The sequence below is a fragment of the Orycteropus afer genome, unplaced genomic scaffold (genome assembly GCF_000298275.1).
Source record: "Orycteropus afer afer isolate SDZICR_OR568_19922 unplaced genomic scaffold, OryAfe1.0 scaffold00028, whole genome shotgun sequence".
In the NCBI taxonomy this organism is placed as follows: domain Eukaryota; kingdom Metazoa; phylum Chordata; class Mammalia; order Tubulidentata; family Orycteropodidae; genus Orycteropus; species Orycteropus afer.
In genome coordinates this window covers 17,529,281-17,550,835 of record NW_006921615.1, presented here as the reverse complement: position 1 = coordinate 17,550,835, position 21,555 = coordinate 17,529,281, and the positions used below count along the sequence as shown (strand labels likewise).

General features: G+C 40.7%; 1 protein-coding gene across 1 annotated transcript in view; it reads right to left on the bottom strand.

The window, feature by feature from the left end:
* Window positions 1-21,555, bottom strand: part of PRKCQ (protein kinase C theta) — a 120,770-nt gene that overhangs the window by 7,151 nt on the left and 92,064 nt on the right. The window contains exon 15 of the mRNA XM_007935450.2: window positions 13,823-14,011. Coding sequence (XP_007933641.1) covers window positions 13,823-14,011 — 189 coding nt within the window. The remainder of the gene's footprint in view (window positions 1-13,822; window positions 14,012-21,555) is intronic.

Here is a 21,555-nt window from a genome sequence, read left to right as displayed (position 1 = left end):
AAGTGAAAAAGAAAAAAATAAAAATAAAAAAAGAGAAAAAAAAAAATCAGTGAGGACAGGGCAGGGCACCCAGGCTCCGTCTGAACACACAGACTGTGATGGAGTTCTTGTGGGCCCAGAAGGTATGTGGCAGTGGGGGATGGCCACACCTCCGTTCACCAAGCGGGTGTGGGGTATAAGAGTAACAAGAGGAATGTCGTTATGTTTTCAGTCTTGTAGGTCCTGAGTGTCCTTGGGGTTGCTGGAAAGCAGAATGTTCTTAAGCCCCAGGAATCTGCGAGAGCACTGTCTCTTTAAATATCCAAAGTAGTTAAGCTGCTTTTTAAACCTTCAAAATGGCGGTGTCCTCCAGACCGGCAAAAGTCCACAGCTCGATCCACCTTTCTCTTCACCTTCTCTATTTGTTCCCTAGCCACGGTGCACAGTCCTCCATGCAGTCCCTGGCTAGCAGGGTGATTTTTAGATTAATTCTTAGGTCGTACCACCACTCGGGAATCTCCAAGCTGTCTGTGCTGTCAGGATCGCTCAGGATCACTGCCAGACCACAGCTCCGTATGTCTCCTCTTTTGGTGTTTTCACGCAAATTCTTCTGCTAGTTGGGGTTTAGTCCACTTCTATATCCTTCCCTTCAAGGCTCAGGAGTCCAGGATTATCTTCTGTGTCTGTGTTAATTGGTTTCCCTTTTCTTTGTTGAAGAGGGTCTGTGCAGTCTTTCTGCCTAGTCTGCCATCTTGCCAGAAGCCTTAAACTGGAAGCTTTTTACACTTGCTTTTCTAGTCTTGTTTTTCTGCTTACCTTTATAAATGATTGACTATAGTCAAACTGAGCCATCATTCTCCCCTGAATGAGTCTCTCTGAATAGTACTGATTCTGGGCTTTTGTTTCCTTCCTTTTTGCCTTAGAAAACTCTTTTGATTTACATAGACCTGGTTTGACATCTTAGCTTTGCCACATATTATGTCACTTCTGGCAAGTTACAGAATCCTCTGAGTCAGTTTCCTCACCTATGAAGTGAGACAAGTGCCGTAGTCACAGGCTGTTCTGAGGAGTAAATGAAGTGACAATATACACAGAGAGACAAACACATACACATAACACATACATACAACACACAAACCACACACGCAGCACATACCAAAAACAAAACCAAACTCACTGCCGTAGAGTCAGATCTGACTCATAGTGACTCCTCCTTGGGTTTCCGAGATGATATCACTACGGATTAAGGTACAGCTGACATAAGCCATGGTATTTTCAATCACCTCATATGCATGTGAGAGCTAGACAATGAATAAGGAAGACCAAAGAAAAACTAATGCTTTTGAGTTGTGGTGTTAGTGAAGAATGCTGAAAGTACAATGGACTGCTAAAAGAACTAACAAATCTGTCCTGGAGCTCCTTGGAAGTGAAAATGGCCAGACTTCGTCTCACATACTTTGGTCATGTTGTCAGAAGGGACCATTCACTGGAGAAGGATATCATGCTTGGTAAGGTGAAGGGTTGACGAAGAGGGGAAGGCCCTCAACAAGATGGACTGACAAAATGGCAATGGTGATGGGGTCAAGTATAGCAAGGATCATGGAGCTGGAGCAGGATTAGGCGGTGTTTCATTCTGCTTTGCATAGGGTTTCTATGAGTTGGAGATAACTCGATGGCACCTAACAACAACATCACCACTATGGAAGTAGATTGCCCAATCTTCCTACTGAGGAGTGGCTGGTGAGTTTGAACTGCCAGTCTTCTGGTTAGCAGTCAAATGCTTTAGGCACTATGCCATCACACATACATACCACACATATGTATACCACACACAACATATATATGACACATAATATCACACAGAGAGAGACATATACAATACACATGCACAACACATGTACCACACACATACCACATCCAACATACATACCACATATACAGACACATATACCATACACACAACACATATGCACCACATATATACTACATACATATACCACATATACCACACATACACCCCCCACATACACCACACACAACACATGCACACATATACCACATACACAACAAACACACACATCACACATACTACATAGATACTTATACCACACACACAACACACGTACATAGCACACACACCACATACACACAACACATATACTACATGCACCCACTCCACATACATGTGTGTACTATAATTAGTCTGTAAAATCCAACAACATAAAGTGATCAGTTTGTTTGATTGCTTGACCATTAAACAAAAGCTAAGAGCTTATTTCTTATAGAGCTGCCTTTTTTAGAATAACCAGCATCATGGGGACTCTACCTATAAGGAAAAACTTCGGGTATAATGTCAACTAATTTCAGGCACAGCTTAGGATTTTGCAAGTCTGAGTATTAAGAATTGCTCTTGACTCCTGCAAACCAGCTCCACTGGCTGTATTAAATTCAAAGGCCATTTTTTATCATCTCTGAGCTGTTATGTATCTATTTCCCTCTTTACACACTGTCCCTTCTGTTACTTTCCCTCATGAGGTCAAAGTGAACATTTGCTAGGACAGAAAAGAAACTTTGAAACTCTTTAAACTTAAACATGTCAAGGGCACTAAGGAACAAGAGAGTCTAAACATTATGCCTAGAAAAGTAACAGTTCCCCCGGGTGTCTGGAGTAGTGATTCATTATTCTTCCATCAGTTGCTGTTTATTTATAAAGTAATCACTAGTTATAAGGTTTTTATAAGGAGGCTATGGATCTTTAAAACACAAAACATCAAAATGCAGTGGTTTTCCAAAGGTTCTGGCAAAGAATTGACCTCCATTTGCACCTGGATTGCAGGAATCTCTATTTTTAACTCTTCTACAAATAGCCAATCTAATTGTTTTAAAACATTCCTTCACATTATCTTACTACTTGAAAATCTTCGAAGGCTCTACTTACTGTACCAAAAAAAGCAAAGACCAAACAGCATACTACAGGGTGATGACAGGGGAAGTAGAGATTTCTCCCCACCCGCCTCCTGTCTTTTAATGCAGGAGAATGTCTTTTAAACTTCCAAGCTCATGCCACCACCTAGTCTACCAAACTGGTAAGTCAGCATGGTCCCGCCAGAACAACTTCCTCTCTCCCCACTTACCATGTGGTTACCATGAGGACTCTCTAGGGAAACTGGGGGGTCCAAAGCACCCAGTTAGAAATAACACAATAGAAATAACACCAGACTGTCACCTAAGAGCTTTACTAGCTATGTGGCCTTGGGTAAGTTTTCTAAGTTTCAATTTCCTCATCTGTAAAATGAAGCATCAGACAAGGTGATTTCTAAGGCCCCTGAATTCTAACACCCTCTGAGACCCTAGGTTGTCATTCAAGGCTCTGTGTAGTCTTGTGCTGGCCTTGTGGCCTTGGTTTTCCAAAGCAACCCTCTCTTCTGCCCAGACAGGACTACTCACTGGACATCCCACACACCTTATGTACTTCATGACATTTCCATCTGCAAGGAGATCCTTTCCCCATATTCTACTCCCATCTCATTTTCCTCAGCTTTAAATCCTATCCTATCCTTCAGGGCTTGGCTTACACCTCATCTTCTTGGTGAAGCTATCTTTGATCACCTCAGCCGGTGTGGAGTTCTCTCCCCTCTTAAAGTCAAACTCATGCTCATATGATTCACTACATCATTGATTGCAATAAATGTTCTTTGAGAGACAGGCTATGCTACATGTAATGTATATATAACCAAAACCAAACCCCCATTGCCACTGAGTGGATTCCGACTCAGGGCAATCCCCATTGGGTTTCTAAGGCAGTAAATCTTCTTTTTTCTTTGATGACTTTATTATTATTATTATTATTATTTTAAGAGCTTGTTTAACATTCAGCATAATCCGTACATTTAGTTTCATTCCCCATTCACTGTGTCCAACCCTGACCCAGTCTCCTCCCCTCCCTACCCTGTAACCCTCCTCCTGTGCCCCTCATAATTATGCACTCCTGTTTGTCCTGCACTTCCTCAATTTGAATGTTGGTCCTCTGGTGTCCCATGGTCTATTGCTCTAAGAGATGTATTACCATAGAGTATGTGGGTGTGTCATCCTGGGTTGAGTGGTCTGAGTGTACATCTTGTTATCTCTTGGGCTAAGAGCCTGCCCCAGGGGGTGAGTTTTATTCCAGGCACAGAATGTATTCCAGGGCCATAGTATTGGGAGTCTCACCAGATTTCATTTGACCAGTAATTCTGGTCATTATTGAGTTTTTGGATTTTGTTCCACGTTTTTCCCCTACTCTATCCAGGATCTACAGATTTGAATCCTTTCCTGAGTGGTTGGCATTGGTGCTGGGCACCATCTAGTTCTTCTGATCTCGAGGGCCACTGTGTCCTAGGGCTGATTGCTTCTAAATGCCTTTTTTTTTTTTGCGTTCTTCTTCACTTCCAACACTAGGAGACTGTTAGCTGCATCTTAGATGGCCGCTTGAAAGCTTTTAAGACCCCAGTTGCTACTCATCAATGTAGGATGTAGAGCAATGCTTTTATGTATTTTTTTGTGCCAGTTGAGTCTGGTGTCCCCCAGTACTATGGTCCTGAGGTAGTAGTTCTATTGGATCTCTCTCCCATAGTGTCTGGATATCTGTGAGGGAGTACTCTGTGTCTGTCTTGTATTGTTTCTGTATCACTGGTATCTGTGCAAGATTAGCCTCAGCTGAATCTATCTTGGTCTAGAGTATACTTCTGTTCACTGACCCCTGTCTGATCATCTTAGGTGTTTATCTGTATAGCCTAGTGTTTGGTGTTAATGGCAATGTGGTATTGTGGACACATTGGTTGGTATTAGCATCTGTTGTCTATCTCTTATGTGCACAATTCAGTGTCCTTTCATTTCTTAATGTTATCATGGTGGTCATATATCCTTCCTGTATATCCCTCCCCCTATCCATGTCAGCATGTAGGTCCCAACTAGCCCTAAATGAATCCTTCCCCTTCACTCCCCATCCCGTTAACTACTAGGTGGGTTCCCTTTCCCAAGCAAACTCTTCTCTTTTTACAGTAATGGGCTCATACAGTACTTGTCCTTCTGTGATTGACTTATTTCACTCAGCATAATGTCCTCCAGGTTCATCCACATTGTGAGATGATTCATGTATCCCTCATGTTCTTTAATGTGGCATAGTATTCCATTGTGTGGATATATCATAATTTGGTTATCCATTCACCCGTTGATGGGCATTTAGGTTCTTTCTCTTTGCTATGGTGAATTGTGCTGCAATGAACATAGGTGTACATATGTCTGTTCGTGCGCTCTGTCTCAACCTCTTTAGGATATATTCCTAGTAATGGAATTGCTGGGTCAAATGGTACTTCTATTTTCAGTTTTTTAAGGAAACACCATACCGTTTGCCACAATAGTTGTACCATTTTACAATCCCACCAGCAGTGTACAAGAGTTCCAATCTCTCTACAACCTCACCAGCATTTGTTACTTTCTAACCTGTTGAATTTTGCTCATTGTTGTTTTGATTTGCATCTCTCTAATGATTAATGATCGTGAGCAATTTCCCTTGTATTTGTTGGCTGCCTATATATCTTCTTTGGTGAAGTGTCTGTTCAAGTCTTTTGCCCATTTGTGAATTGGGTTATTTGTCTTTTTGGTGTTGAAGTTTTCTATAGATTTTGGAGATAAGTCCTTTATCTATATGTCACAGGCAAATATTTTCTCCTAATCTGTAGGTTCTCTTTCTACTAAGGCAGTAAATCTTTATGGAAGTAGATTGCCTCATCTTCCTTCCATGGAGCCGCTAGTGAGTTTGAACCACCAAACTTCTGATTAGCAGTCAAATGCTAATAAAATCTAAAAACAGGTATTGTTATCCTAATTCCTAGCTGAGGAAAGGGAAGATCAGAATAGTTAGTAAGTAACTTGCTCAAGGGTAAACATCCAAGAAGTGTAGAGTCTAAATTATAAGCAGCCTAGTCCCCACTCTGGTGTTAGTCCCTCCTCTGTACTCCACAGAACATTTTCCCTTCATTAGAGAAATTAGCACATCCTCTCATTTTCAAGTCGGATTTCCTACTAGACTGTAAGCTCCAGCAGGCAAACATCAGTTACATTTCTTTTCCTTACACCACCTAGCTTAGTGCCAGGTACAATGCAGATGTTCAAAATTGTTGGCTGACAAGGTGAATAAGCTGTCATTCCACTTTATTTATCTGGAGTAGCACATGTTTTACATCCCCATCTGTTGACCTCTTGTTTTCAGCATATGAAGTAGTCCTAGCTTCAGAAAGAAGAACCATCATGTTTACAGTAAAATATGTTTTTCTATAGACTAAAAAAGCCAGTATGAATCAACAGATGGAAAAGTGGATTGAATATTGAGAAGCAGAGGGAACAATGACTTGGCCCTTATTTCTTCCCTTGAAATGATCATAATACATAGTTGATCTCCACTTCTTCAGCACATTTTGATGAGTAGATTAGGTAAACAATATAAGTGCATCAAGAATAGACTCAACACTAGCTAATATTATAATTAAATGCTTCAGGAAATTAAGTTAGAAGTAGTAACTGCTTTAGGCCAAGTGTACACCATGCTAGGTTTTCAATTAGACTTTTTTCAACAAACTCATGACATCTTTACCCTGGGATTATGACAACAAGTCTTCTGATCAGGGTATATATACCTGTGAAATTAAAAAAAACAAACAAACAAAAAACAACAACAACAACTATATATATATATGTGAATTTATATAAAAATAATATTGCTTCTTTCTGGTTTTACACAGAAAAATTAGTTATTATCTTCTTTGCCTTGCAGCAAATCCACCTGTTAGAGTTCCTGGTGACCTCACAAGAGGCTCAGATCAGCCGTTCTGCAGCAGGAGCACTCCACAGAGGAAATAAATGTTCATGGAGAAAGACTTGGTTTTGTCCATAAAAGCTGTCAGAAGAGTAGTTTACATTGAAAGGAAATAGCACACTTCTTACATAAATGGCCAGGATGCAGTTGGAGTTTGTTTAAATTTATTTGACTGTCTGGGCTGCACAGAATTGCCACAAATGCTTAGCACTTGTCACCAGTGACAGGCTATACCTGGAATCTTCTCTTCCTCTTTGTCGCTTCCCCAGATATATCTCTCCATAAAAGCAAGAAGTATTTCTGTCCTAGATCATTAGTTTTCCATCACTTTCCAAACAAACAGGTAGGATATCCTGGGTGACTAAGTGAGGAAGAAATAGGAGTTTATTTGGCAGCAGTGGCCTGGACAGCAGTGTACCAGCTATAATTCTTGATGGGTCACACCCTCCACTGATGCACAAGTGTCCACTTTGCTACATGCATCTATGCCCCAGGAAGGCTCAAGGATGCTTTGTCCAGCTCTCCCAGAGGACATATTACTTCTGGGATTCCTATCATTCTGTAAAATTCCTGTAAGGGAGTTTCTGAGAAAGGGTATTATCTTTGATTTTTGCAGAAAAGAGGGTTCAAAGATGATGTAGGTGCTGTTGGCTCAAAGTTACAAAGCAAATAAGGAGGAGAAATGAAACTAGTAACCAGTCTTATAGCCAGTAAGTTGCACAGTGGACATTGATTTTTATCAGCCCAATTGCTAGAATTCATAAGAGACCAACCTACCCCCTGGATAAAGGCTGTGTAATTTTTATTAACTTGTCAGAAATAATAATTCCCAACTCTTCTATGTGGGAAGAAGAATTCTCTTATTCACCAACCAGTCCTTTTCTTCAGGGCTTCAAACCAGTTCATTCATGGCTAAGGAAATTAAAATGGAACAGACATGGATTTTAAAATTTGGGTGAAGCAGAAAGATAACCAGAATGGGAAAAATTATGATTGAAGCCCTGGAATGGCAGGCGTGGTAGAGGTATAGTGAGTCCGTTCAGGATCCTGATGCAGGAGATTGGATTATTGCCAGGAATGTGAAGAGCGACACACATTCAAAGCAGCACTATTGGCTGCCAACTTTGAGCTGAGCACCGTTGTGCTCAATCGAGAGATTTGGTTGCTGTGCAATGCACACACTGCCCTTGTTTTCTGAGAGAAAGATCACAATTTTAGCAGGGTGTCGACCTGCACTTTTTCTTCTTAATGATTATCATTTTGGTTTACCCACAATTTACAAATTCAAATCTGTTCTGGTTTTGCTTCATGGGCCATGACTGAACTGGGTAGAACCGGTTTGAAGTCCTGCCTTTTTCCCTTTCTTTATCTTCAATTGTCTTGGTTTCTGTTTATTAAAAAATAATATTTTGCAGGAAATCTTTCTCTTGCCACTGAAACCCTATAAATGACTTTTCTTATTATTGTTATTGCATGCCATTTAGCCTTAGGGTTAGGTTCTTTTTTTTTTTTTTAAAAAGGTCTCATTTTGAAATAACAATAGTCACAGGAAGTTGCAAAGATAGTACGGAGAGGTTCCATATGTCCTTCATCCAGTTTCCCCCAATTCTTATATCTTACATAGAGTACAATGTCAAAATCAGGAAATTGACATTGATAGAATGTATGTGTATAGCTCTATGCCTTTTTACCATGTGTAGATTCATGTAACCACCATCAAAATCAAGATGCAGAACTATTCTATCGGCACAAAGATCTTCCTTGTGCTACCCCTTTATAGTCACACACACCCTCTTACCACTGTTCCTCATCTCTGCCAACCACTAATCTGTTTCCCGCGTCTGTAAAGTCATTTCAGTATTGTTTGTTTGTGAGTTGCTTGTACTCAATTCCGACTCATAGACACTCCACATATGTAGAGTAGACCTGCTCAAGAGGATGTTCAAGGCTGTGACCTCTCCAGAAGCTGATCACTAGGCCTGTCTCTGGGTGGGTTCAAGCTGCCAACCTTGTGGCTAGTAGTTGAGTGCTTAACCATTGTGTCACCGAGGGACTCCATCCTTTCAATAATGTCATATAAATGGACTCATAGTATGTGACCTTTTGAGAATGGTGTTTTTCACTCAGCATACTGCCCTTGAGATCAGTGTGAGTGGTCTCGCGTATCAATAGTTTATTCTTTCCATAGCCAAATAGAATTTCACATGACTTTTCATCTTTTCTCCTCCATTGGAAGCAATTTCTTCCTATTAAATCACTTTTACTCTCCTTTTCATCACTCCCAACTTCTTTCCATGGAAGTATTTCTGATTAACTCCACCTGGCCTCAATCATGCCTTTACCTTCAGTCCTTGCCCAAAGCTGACCCAAATCCTAAGGAACAGCTGGGTTTGAGAAACTCAGCCGGAAGGCTGGTTCCACTTCACAAGGCATCAACAGGTGAAGGTGAACTACAACTGTAGCTCCAGGACCCGCATCCTGTGATTCAGCCGCAGGCAGAACCTAAGTCTGAAGGTGCCCCCAGCCCTCTGACAGTAAAGACTGACCCTTTGCCTCATTCCTTTTCTCTGGTGGGTTTTGCTTTCCCTGCCTTTCTCAGTACAGTCCTCACCTGAAATCCTTCAGAGAGCCAAGAGTAAAAGAAAAAAAAAAAAAAGAGGAAGCAAAGTAATAATGTTCAAACTTCCCTTTCTGAAAAGGAAGATGGTTTACATTCAAATCTCACTAACACATTTTTATTGCTGTCATCTTTTTTTTTTAAAGTGGTTAATTTTGAAATTAACTTTCATTTTACATGTGTTTTATTTAGTCATTACAAGTGAATTTAATTGGTTCTTAAGGGAGTTTTCTAAGTTTATTGCTTGGTTGGATCACATTCCGAAAGTGAAAATTGAACTGAAGAGTCTCAGCGTTTTGAACTGAAGAGTCTCAGCGTTTTAAATCAGGGTTTCGAAGGGGTTCATTCTAATTCAACCCCCAGCTCACTTGGGGATCTTGTAATAATGTCAATTCTGATTCAGTTTATCTGGGGTGGAAATGCAAATTCTCAGCAGAGGGTTGAGCTGCAAAGAACCAGTTGTAAGCCCTGTTTTAAATACCTACTTCCATTAACCTTGGAAGGAGCTCTGGTGGCATAGTGCCTAAGGCATTTGGCTGCTAACCAGAAGGCTGACAGTTCAAACCCACCAGCCACTCCTCTGAAGGAAGGTTGGGCAATCTACTTCTATAGATTTTGCCTGATATTGCCTCAGAAACCCAAGGAGGGGTTGCTTTGAGTCAGATCCGACTTGATGGCAGTGAGTTTGGTTTGTTTTTGGTTTTGATTTGAAGAACAACACTGCATTAGAATTAGAAGAAAACTCATTATGACACAACCTTGCTTGCTGAAAGTGAAGATGACTTGAAATACTTACTGATGAACATCAAAGACTACAGTCTGCAGTATGGATTACACCTCAACATAAAGAAAAATAAAATTCCCATAACTGGACCAATAAGTAGCACCATGACGAATGCAGAAAAGAGTGCAGTTGTCAAAGACTTCATATTACTTGGAGCCACAATCAATACCCATGGAAAGAGCAGTCAAGAAATCAGACATTGCATTGCACTGGGCAAATGTGCTGCAAAAGACCTTGTTAAAGTGTTGAAGAGCTGCTTCTTTAAAGTGAAAAGATGTTACTTTGAAGAGTAAGGTGTGCCTGACCCAAGTCATGGTCTTTCCAACTGCCTCATATGCAAGTGAAGCTGGACAATGAATAAGAAGACCGAAGAAGAGTTGATGCTCTTGAATTGTGGTGTTGGCAAAGAATACTGAAAACACCCTGGACTGCCAGAGGAATGAATAAATCTGTCCAGGAAGCAATGCAGCCAGAATGCTCCTGGGAAGTGAGAATGGCCAGACTTTGTCTCACCTATTTTGGTCATGTTGTCAGAGGAACCATTCTCTGGAGGATTTCATGCTTGGCCAGGTGGAGGGTCAGTGAAAAAAAGGAAGACCCTCAATGGGATGGATTGACACAGTGGTTGCAACGATGGGCTCAAGTACAGCAAGGATTGTGAGGATGATGCATGACCAGGCAGTGTTTCACTGTGTTGTACACAGGGTCACTATGAGTCAGAGCTGACTTGAGGGCACCTAATAACAAACAACAAGGTGTCCTGTGAGGGCTTTGTTGGCACTTCTCAGATTCAAGATCTTGATTGCTTAAGGAGAGTTCTGCAGGTGCCTCAAAATTTCTAATACCCTAGGCAAATTGTCAACTGTATTTGAGAGATATAAAGTTATGCCTTTTAAATTGAATTCCAAGTATTTCTTCATGAGAAAAAAGTAAACTAGTGAAAAAAGATAGGCCAGGTCATATTTTTCTGAGTTTAGATTTAAAACACACTGATTGATTATAGTATCAAACTATCTTCTCTGATTCCTATTCTCAATACAGTAAGACCAAAAACCAAACCAAACTCATGGCTGTGGAGTTGGATCTGACTCAAAGTAATTCCTCCTTGAGTTTCTGAGGCAGTATCACTATGGAAGTAGATTGCCCATCCTTCCTTCTGAGGAGTGGCTGGTGGGTTTGAACTGCCAGCTTTCTGGTTAGCAGTCAAGTGCCTTAGGCACTATGCCACCAGAGTTCCTAATATAGTAAGAACAAGACTAAAAATTATTTCCCTAAGTGATTTTTCTAGTCAGCTGTGATATGAAATCCAAGAAATCAAGACCAAGAGACTGTTACGCCATTTTACGTCTAAATCCCTTTATTCTAGGTCCATTTATTTTAGATTTGCTAGCCTCTTGATCACACTGGTGAGTTTCCTTGATCCAAATATTTGCTGGGACAGCTCAGTAGCTACTTTAGTGTTATTTTTATTATTATAGCTATTTAACCTGTTGTTTTATATAATTAATTTTCATTTTTTAAAATCTTTTACATGTATAAGGAATTCTGGTGGTGCAAGAGTAAAGTGCTTGGCTAGTAACTGAAAGGTTGGCAGTTCAAAAATACCCACCCAGAGGCTCTGCAAACAAGACCTGGCTATCTGCTCCCATAAAGATAACAGCCAAGGATACCCTATGGGGCAGTTCTACTCAGTTACATGAGATGATTATAAGTGGAAACTGACTCAATGGTACCCCAAAACAATATTACGTGTATACATTGCAGACAATATTTTGCATTTTTCCAGAAAGGTAAACTAGGACTCTGCATAAAGTTCAAATCTTTAATGATAGTTCTCACACAATTCTCTGCATTGGTTTTCTCTGAAGGAGCGCTGGTGGCTCTGCAGTTAAAGCATTGGGCTGCTAACCAAAAGGCTGGTGGTTCAAATCTACCAGTTGCTCTGCAGGAGAAAGATGAGGCAGTCTACTTCTGCAAAGATTTATAGCCTTGGAAACCATATGGGGGCAGTTCTACTCTGTCCTGCAGGGTGGCTGTGAGTTAGAATTGACTGGAAAGCAGTCGGTTCCCCGCCCCACCCCACCCCCCGCCCCCGCCCGGGAACTCTTAGTTTATAGTTAATGATTCCCAGAGCCCAGATTATATCTGTACCACTATACACCGATTCTCAGTGGATCTTAGGATACCATGGAGTGGAGTCAGATTCCTGCATTGGTGCAGATGCTGGAGAGAGCTGCTGTGATGGCAATAGACAGCACTCTCTGAGTTTTAGGGTGATGGATGCATCTGTATTTCCTTTGGCCAACAGGTCATGTGGGGAGAGGTAGAGTCAGTCTGCTTCCTTTTTCAGTACTGCCTAAGAGGAGCTACTCTGTAGGTGGCTAACAGTGAGGGTTTCAGTAAGATGGAGTGTTGCTGACTAGAGTTTGGGTAGAGGGAGTAGCCAGACTACAGAATGGATTGAATAGCCAATGTCTCAAGAGTTTTAGGCAAAGATGTCCTCAGTAATGGGTATTGCCAAAGAATCTGTGATAGTGCCTCATAAAGACCATCTTTTACCATCTGTCAGCCTCATGGAGCACGAAGGCACCCAAACATGGAAGAACGGTTCTTTTTCCTTACCCCTTCCCATCATTTCCCTGCTTATAACTTAAGCGAAACCAAACTCACTGCTGTTGAGTCAGACCCTACTCATGGTGACCCCTCCTTGGGTTTCTGAGGTGGTCTATGCCACCAGAGCTCCTAACAGGGTCTGACATAGCAGGTCAAAAGTTGAAGATAAAGAGAGTAAGGAGACAGTCGATCACAATACCGTGATACTCCTTTCTCTACAGCTGCCAACTATGGGCTGTGGCCAGAATCTTACCTTTAATATAGGACTGATGTGATGATTGATATCTTGGACTGGACAGTTTTAATTTCTTGTTTGAGACCAGGTTTTCTGACTTAAAGTAATGACAGGTTTGACTTTTACGTAAGAGTGAGCAGAAAAGTCATGAATCCAAGTTTTCAAGCAAGGGCAGGGGAAGATCAACTCCACTGAACATATTTTATAGTGACTATGTGGCACAGATGGTTTGCATTCCACTACTAACCTAAAGGTTGGCAGTTCAAACCCACCCAGTGTACTGTGGAAGAAAGGCTTGGTGATCTGCTTCTGTTAAGATTACTGGCAAGAAAACCCTGTGGGGCAGTTCTACTCTGTAACATGTGGGATTGCCATGAGTCAGAATGGAGGGCAAAAGTTATTTTTTTCCCCCTTAAGTGGGAAACAAATAGCTGAATTTTAAGCTGTATTAGTTCAATCTACCAATCACATTTCAAAGTGAGAGAATTCAGGAGTCATGGAACTGGTTCTTTGGCATTTTATACATTTTTATGCAGTTGAGGGTTTCTCATACATGCACTTGGATAGCTAATGGTTAACATACGGACACTTCAATTAAAATAAAGACAGTGAGCACCTCACTTTCATCCTGTTAAATATAATTATTGTTTACCATGCATCAATCAAAATCTAGACATGGATAGGAATACTAATCAGAAAACTTAATACTATAATCTGATGAAAGCTGTCATGACTTCTTACCTTCACTAAAATGTCTTTGGCTTCCTTCTCAAGCCATCGTGGGTAGAAGGGATTGTCCATGCGGATGGAGTGGAAGAGCTCTTCTTCATCTTGCCCATGAAAAGGTGACTGACCGATGAGCATTTCATAAAGGAGAACACCAAAGGACCACCAATCAACAGAATGGTTGTATTTCTGACCTAGCAAGATCTGTGGACCAAAGCAGAGGCATCATTCATAAATATGAGGTTGATCAGTGAAAACTGTTCATTGACTTCCCAACCAATGTCATTCAATAAATAATGGCTGGTGACGGTAATATGTGGTTTTAACAAAGATCACGTTGAAAACTGTCTTTTGACAAGCTAACTACTGGAAAAAAATGAGTGGTCACTGTCAAAATTGAGTAAACATTTTTGAGTTAAAATTTCTACCTCTCCTCTGGTATTAAACAACTGAACTGTGTTAACTGTACTGTATGGCTTCATTTTTCCATCTGTGATGTGAGGGTTTGGGTGATGTATTAGATCCAAGGAATCTGGTATGTATCTAATTTCTCCTTTGCCTCTGATGTGAATATCTAAACAAACAACAACCCCCCCCAACACACACACAAACCAATTGCCACAGTCCATTTCAATTCACGTCAACCCCATGTGTGTCAGAGCAGAACTGTGCTCCGTAGCGTTTTCAGTGGCTGATTTTTCAGAAGTAAATCTCCAAGTCTTTCTACTGAGGTACCTCTGGGTAGACTTGAACCCCTAACCTTTGGGTTAGCTGCCAAGCACATTAAACATTTGCACCATCCAGGGACTCCATCTAAAGCAAGTCCCTGTGTTACACTGACTTCCGCTGTCCTGAATCTTGGCATGTAGTTTCTATGTGCAATCCAGTATGCAATGTGATCATCTCACCAAGTCCTCTCCTTAAAACCTACACTACTCATGGTTGTTAGAATTAGAAATCACATTTCCAGACACTCTTATAAGTTAGGAGGAAGAAGTCAATGAAAATGCCAAGAGACCATCTAGGATAACAAGCTGTTCACTTACAAAAATAAAGAGCTAGTTGCCAAAGGAATTCAGTTGCAGGAAATTTGCCACTGATTCCCAGTATAAAATGCTTTTGACTAGTCTTAACTCAGTTTTGAAAGTTTAAAAACTTTTAAAGTTTATTTTGAAAATTAGAAAATACAGACTTTATCTTAAAAAGTCATCTAAAAGCAGACTCATGAGAATGATAAGGAAAATAAAGATTCACCCAATTACATGCAATCTTAGTTAAATTTGCCTCAGTGGGGCCAGGTTCACATGTAATTCCTAAAAAGACCACAAGGGGGGCCACAAACACATCCAGAAATTGCTCAGCACATCACAGCTTTGAAAACAACTTCGTTTTGACAGAACAAATGAAAAGAAATTTAGAAAGGAGACAGTTGTGGTTGAAATTAAGTCTTCAAACCTAGGTGATGCTAATAAACATTTCAGTCTTAAGTTAGGAGGAAGATTAAAAATGCAAATTCACACTCAGTTACACACTGGTAGACTACAGTGGCTGCTGAATAAGTACTGATAGGTATTAGGTGTTTTCTTAGGCATTGAATATTTTATTTAACTGTCCTCTGAGGAAGACACTCTGGTGGCATAGTGCTTAAGGCATTTGACTGCTAACCAGAAGGCTGGAGGTTGAAACACACCAGACACTCCACAGAAGGAAGACTGGGCAATCTATTTCTGTAAAAGATTTACCACCTCAGAAACCCAAAGAGGGTGACTATGAGTCGGAATTGATTCAATGGCAGTGAGTTTGGTTTAGTTTGGTATCCTCTGAGGTAAGTACTATTACCCCTATTTTTCAGAGGATGGTGATTGGACTGAAGGAAGTTAAATACCTTTTTTAAGGTCTCAGAGCTCTGGAAAGAGCTCTGGTAGCATAGTGCCTAAGGCATTTGACTGCTAACCAGAAGGCTGGCAGTTCAAACCCACCAGACACTCCTCAGAAGGAAGGCTGGGCAACCTACTTCTGTAGTGATACCATCTTGGAAACCCAAGGAGAGGTCATTATGAGTTGGATCTGACTCAACAGCAGTGAGTTTGGTCATGGAGTAGTTAAGGCATTTGGCTGCCAAACAAAAGGTCAGTAGTTTGAACCCACTAGTCACTCCACTAGAAGGCTGGTAGTTCAAACCCACCAGACACTCCTTGGAAGGAAGGTTGGGCAATCTACTTCCGTAGTGATACTGCCTTGGAAACCCAACGAGGGGTCGCTATGAGTCAGGTCCAATTTGACGGCACATAACAACAACAGTAGCCACTCCATGGAAGAAAGATGAGGCAGTCTGCTTCCATTATGATTTACAGCCTTGGAAACCCTATGGGGGACACTGTGAATCGCAATTGACTTGATGGCAGTGACTTTGATTTTTTTGGTTAGAACTCCGGTGGTGCAATGGCTAAGCACTTATAACTAAAAGGTCGATGGTTCAAACCCATCAGCCACTCTGTGGAAGAGAAAGCCTGGTGATCTGCTCTTATAAAGATTATAGCTTAGAAAACCCAGCGGAGCAGTTCTACTCTGTCCTCTAAGGTTTCTGTGAGTCAGAATCAACTCCATGGCACACAACCAGAACAGTTAGTAAATTGAAAGCTATCTCTTAAATCCTGGTCTTTTGGGATTTTACTACCTAGTGCTTTTTTCAGGGGCTCTGGTAGCATAGTGCCTAAAGCACTCAACTGCTAACCAGAAGGCTGGCGGTTCAAATCCACCAGCCACTCCTTGGAAGGAAGATGGGGCAATCTACTTCCGTAGTGATACTGCCTCGGAAACCCAAGGAGGGGTTGCTATGAGTCAGGTCTGACTCGATGGCACACAACAACAACAAGTGCTCTTTTCATTGTAGTATGTTATCTCTTGGTTTCAAACCTCAGCCTAACATAGTCATGCTCATACTGTTCCATATTTTTAAAGAAATTGTGGTAGGGACACACTGGGCAGAGGTGGCCCCTTTTTCTGTTTCAGCCCCTGGTACCTTGCCTTATTTGGCTTCTTCTTCTTTTCTATTCTTTTTCTTTCCTCATTTTTCACCTAAAGAATCCAGATGCACAACTCTGAATGCATACCTTTAATGACTCTACCGAAATGATGTCATAGTCTCTGTTTCTCCCTCCCAGTGAGATATACCATTTCCAATTCTATCTGCTTCTTAGAGATAGAGAATCCCTGGGTGGTACAAACGGTTATGTGCTCAGCTGTTAACCTAAAGGCTGAAGGGTCAAGTCCACCCAGAGGCATCTCAGAAGAAATGTCTAACGGTCTACTTCTGAAAAACCAGCCACTGAGAACCCTACAGAACACAGTTCTACTCTGACACACGAGGTCATAACCAACTCAAGGGCAACTGGTAACTGGTCAATTGTTATTAAGGTTCAGAGGAGGTGGAGTACTTTTCTAGTTTTGTTTTGGAGGATGAGAGAGAATAGTGGACACATGAGTGAGAGAGAGGGAAAACTTCACAAAATAGGTGGCATGTGAGAGCAGCCTTGGAAAATTGACATAATTCTGATAGGGAGAAAAGGGAGATGCTAGACAGGATCATTGTACAAAAGAGGCTCAGATGTGGGGACACTCAGTACATATTTAGAGATATATGTTTAGTACACATGTTTGTTTGAGAAATATCTAGTGGTGCCTACTACTCTGAGCTGTAGGGGAGGAGAATGGGTATAAGGAAGTCAAGGTCCCTGGTCATAAGATACAAAGTTTAGTGGTAAACTGGATACATACATGCCACAGCAGCACAACGGAAGAAAAAATGGATTATTCCTAAGAAGCCAGAGGTATCTTCAGGAAGAAGATGACCTTGGAGGTGGGAATAACCATACACCAAGGGAGCGTGATGCTCAGTGGGCAGAGAAGAACATGGTATGGCACGGCCAGGGAAGGTTAGTAATTTAATACAACAAGAACATAGAGAGTATGGTTAAGGAACATGAGAGATGAAGGTAAAATGGGAGTCAGGTCAGAAATTTAACTCACTCCTGTGGTTTCCAGCCAAATAATAGACAGGTAGTTACACTCCTTGGAGTGATCAATCATGGGAGAACAGAAGGGCAGTGTTTGCACAGGAAGACGGGGTAGGGGGTAGGGTGGCAGGAATGCATGGGAGGGAAGGACACAGGGAAAAGGTAACTACAGGGAGGAAGTAGGAAGAGAGCTATTACATTGTGAGGAATTGGAGTCAAAGTCATGAGACAAAATGTGTATGAACTGCTGTACGGAAAATGAATTTGCTCTGTAAACTTTCACCCAAATCACAATTAAAATTAAAAAATAAAAAAGAATATGTTAATATTTAAAAATCTAAAAGGAGAATAATTCAGGCTTTATGAATATTTAATATAAGGTACACTGGTACCCTTGTTCATAAATTTAAACAGTAAAGGAGGTATCCTCAGGGAAGAATTGGCAGGCTTATCTCAGAAGGAGCATGGTGGTGACTTGACTGACTCATTTGTTTTCAGTGTATTGTGGAATGTATTATAACATTATAGTTTATGCTATGCACCCAATTAAGTGGATTGATGCATTCAATTTTTTCTAATTTTCACAAAATGGGCAAGTAGTTTAAGTTATTTGCAAAGAGGCTTGGAATGAAGATAGTAATAAATAATGCAAACATCAGCAGAACATAAGAAAATGGTTGAGCTGACACCCTTCTCACTCCTAGTACAAGCTCTTTGTTAGCCACATGATTAGGCTAAAAACAATGATGATATTATTACCCCTGGCAAAAAGTTACCTGCACAAACTGAATGTATCAAAAGCATTGCGTTGAATTGCATTGCATTAATTAGAATTTAAATAGACTATTGTTAACAAAGGACCTGCCTTCAGTACATATTGTAAATATATATTATCTCGTGCCTTTGTAAGGTATCTTTTCCAGCTATGATAGCCATTAAGATTAAGAACTGAAATAAATTTACCTTATCAGACCTTGAATCACAGAATCATAAAGTATTAAACCAGGATTGAAGAAGATTATTTAATGTGATTTTATTTTTGTTCTGTTAGCGAATACAATAAAATTTAAGTATTTCAAACTATTATTTATTTCATTTTAAGCTCAGTCTGATTATATTTACTTTTGTGTGTTTTCTAACACACAGATGGTATTGGTTGGTCATCATGTATATGATTCATACATAAATAAATATAAATCTACTGGAAATGTTTTTGTAACTGACAAGGGAACATGATCAAAAAGTTTGCAACTATGTGAAAAGGATATGGATGGTGATGGGGAAGAAAGCCAGGTAGAAGGGTGTCACAAGTGCCCAGGACAAAAGATGCTGAGGGATTAGATTAAGGTAGTAGCATTGAGGATAGGGAGGAATTTCATATTCTTTGGTGGATTAAATTGAAGGGATGCATTTTGAAAGTAGAGACAGGAATCAAGGGAGATTCTTAATTCAGTTTCAAGATTGGGGGAAAGAGAGACAGAAGAGGTCCCGGAGATCTAAACCTAGAAGGTTTTAGATCTGGAACTGAACTCTCCCCATGGCTCAATTTTCAGCCAAACAATAGACAGGTCTACAAGGTGAATCATAATACTAGGAAGGTAAGCAGTCCTTAGAACAATCAACCATTCCAGATCAAAAGGGCAGCATCTGCCCAAGAACAAAGTTCAGAGGGCAAGAAGGGTTAGGAGAGAAGGAGGAGTGGAAACAAGAAATAAATGGAGGAGGTGGGAGGAGTTATGTTACATTGAGGGGACTGCAAATAATGACATGAAGCAAAATGTGTATGAATTGTTGAACAGGAAACATATTTGCTCTGTTAATGTTCACAATAAAAAGGTTTTTTTGGTTAAAAAAAAAAAAAAGTGCTAGAAGGCCTGGATCTCTAGTTGGAGCTGAGTGGCAGTGGTACAGTGTCAACAGAGCTGCCATCTCCCACTGACCACAGTCTCCACTGCTCCCTATTGTCTCCCACCCAGACCTTGTCATTCCTTGACAGCAGGACCCGCATGAATATGCAGTTGTGATTTCTGAGGTGGGGAGGGTTTGGGCAATGGGGAGCCTTGTTGTGGAGAAGTGAGATAGTGGTATTAGGATGGGCCACTGGGGCTGGGGTGGGGACTTGGAGAGGACGAGGTATGTTCTAGGAGACCAGGGCGAGCAAGCAAGCCAGCAATAAATAAATAAATATAAAAGGCTCGGTGTTTGAATGAATTTGGGAGTAAGACGTGGAGAAAATTTGAATCCTTGTTTTCTGGCTAGGCAACTGGATGGATGGAATTTTAATTCACCAAGAGAGGGGAGAAAGGAAGGGAGGCAAGTTCCACAAGGGAAATGAATTCTGGGCCTGTTATGTTTGAAGGGCCTATGGAATCTAGCTGGAGATCTCAAGTAGAAAAATGCATAGATGATTTTGAGGCAAGAGAAGTTCTGGTTGGGCATACTGATTTTGGAGTCATTGTGTAGGTGGCAGTAAAGTCCACAGGCATAAATAAAGTTGCCCCTGGAGAACATACCGTAAGAACAGAGGATCAAGAATGGAATCACATGAGACAAGCATGCTTGAAGAGAAGAGAAAGAGACTGAGATTGCACATAGGGAAGCTAGTTGCTGAAGCTAACTTCTGGAGGTGGCCGAATCAGCAAGAAAGGCTTGCCAAGGAAAGGATACAGCATGAGGCATCTGTAGACAAGAATGAATGAGAAGATCAAGGTAAACATACCGAGACAGTCTAAAGTGGAGAGGAAAGGAACTGAGGTGGATCACGTGAGGTGACACCTATCGAGAATAACAGGGACAGTGGTCTGAGCAGAGTGACTGTATTTTAGAATTTTACTAAGGGGAATTCAGTAGTTGGATTGAATCTCATCTCTGAGGTCTTTTTCACTTATACCTTGATTAGCTTTGGCTTCACTTCAAGCTGGAAAGGGTTTTAATGCATCAATATCTGTATTTATGCCCATCTGAATGAAGCATAGATTTCTAATATCATAAAGTTATTAAATCAACGAGCTGAGCTCCATGAGCTCAAAAATTCCTTGAAAGTCAAAAGCCATAATTCCTTGTTGAATAGAGGCCAATCTTGCATTTAAACAAGGTTAAATTAAAACTAAATACCACATAATCACAGGGTAAAGCCACATATTTCTCAGACTTGGGCTGCCACAATTACTTTGGCAGTGAATGGATTTGCTGCTAAGTTTGTTTTACCCAGGGAATTAGAGGTCTATCACTGTCTCTATCTGTCAAACAACCATCACTCATTCACTTTTTCATTCATTTATTCTCCCAAAAGGTATATATTAGCACCTCAATGTGCCAAGCCTTCACCAAGTCTTTGGATATAAAAGTGAATAACATTACATAATTATATCCACATGATAAAATAGCAAAGAATTATATATATACCTTGTAGCAAGGTAAGTTTCCTGGTTTTGATATTGCACCATAGTTATGTAAGAAGTAGTCATTGGGGGAAACTAAGTGAAGGGTAGATATGGGTAGATATAGATATTTCCATATTATTTTCCTAGCTTCCTATGAATCTATAATTATTTCAAAATAGAAAGTTAAGAAAAAAAAAAAAAGAAATAGTCCCTGAGTTTAAAGCCATCATTAAGTAATTCTGTTGTTGTTAGTGGCCATCTGATTTTGATTTATGGTGGCCTAGCTCTGGTAGCATAGGAGCTCTGGTAGCATAGTGCCTAAGGCATTTGACTGCTAACCAGAAGGCTG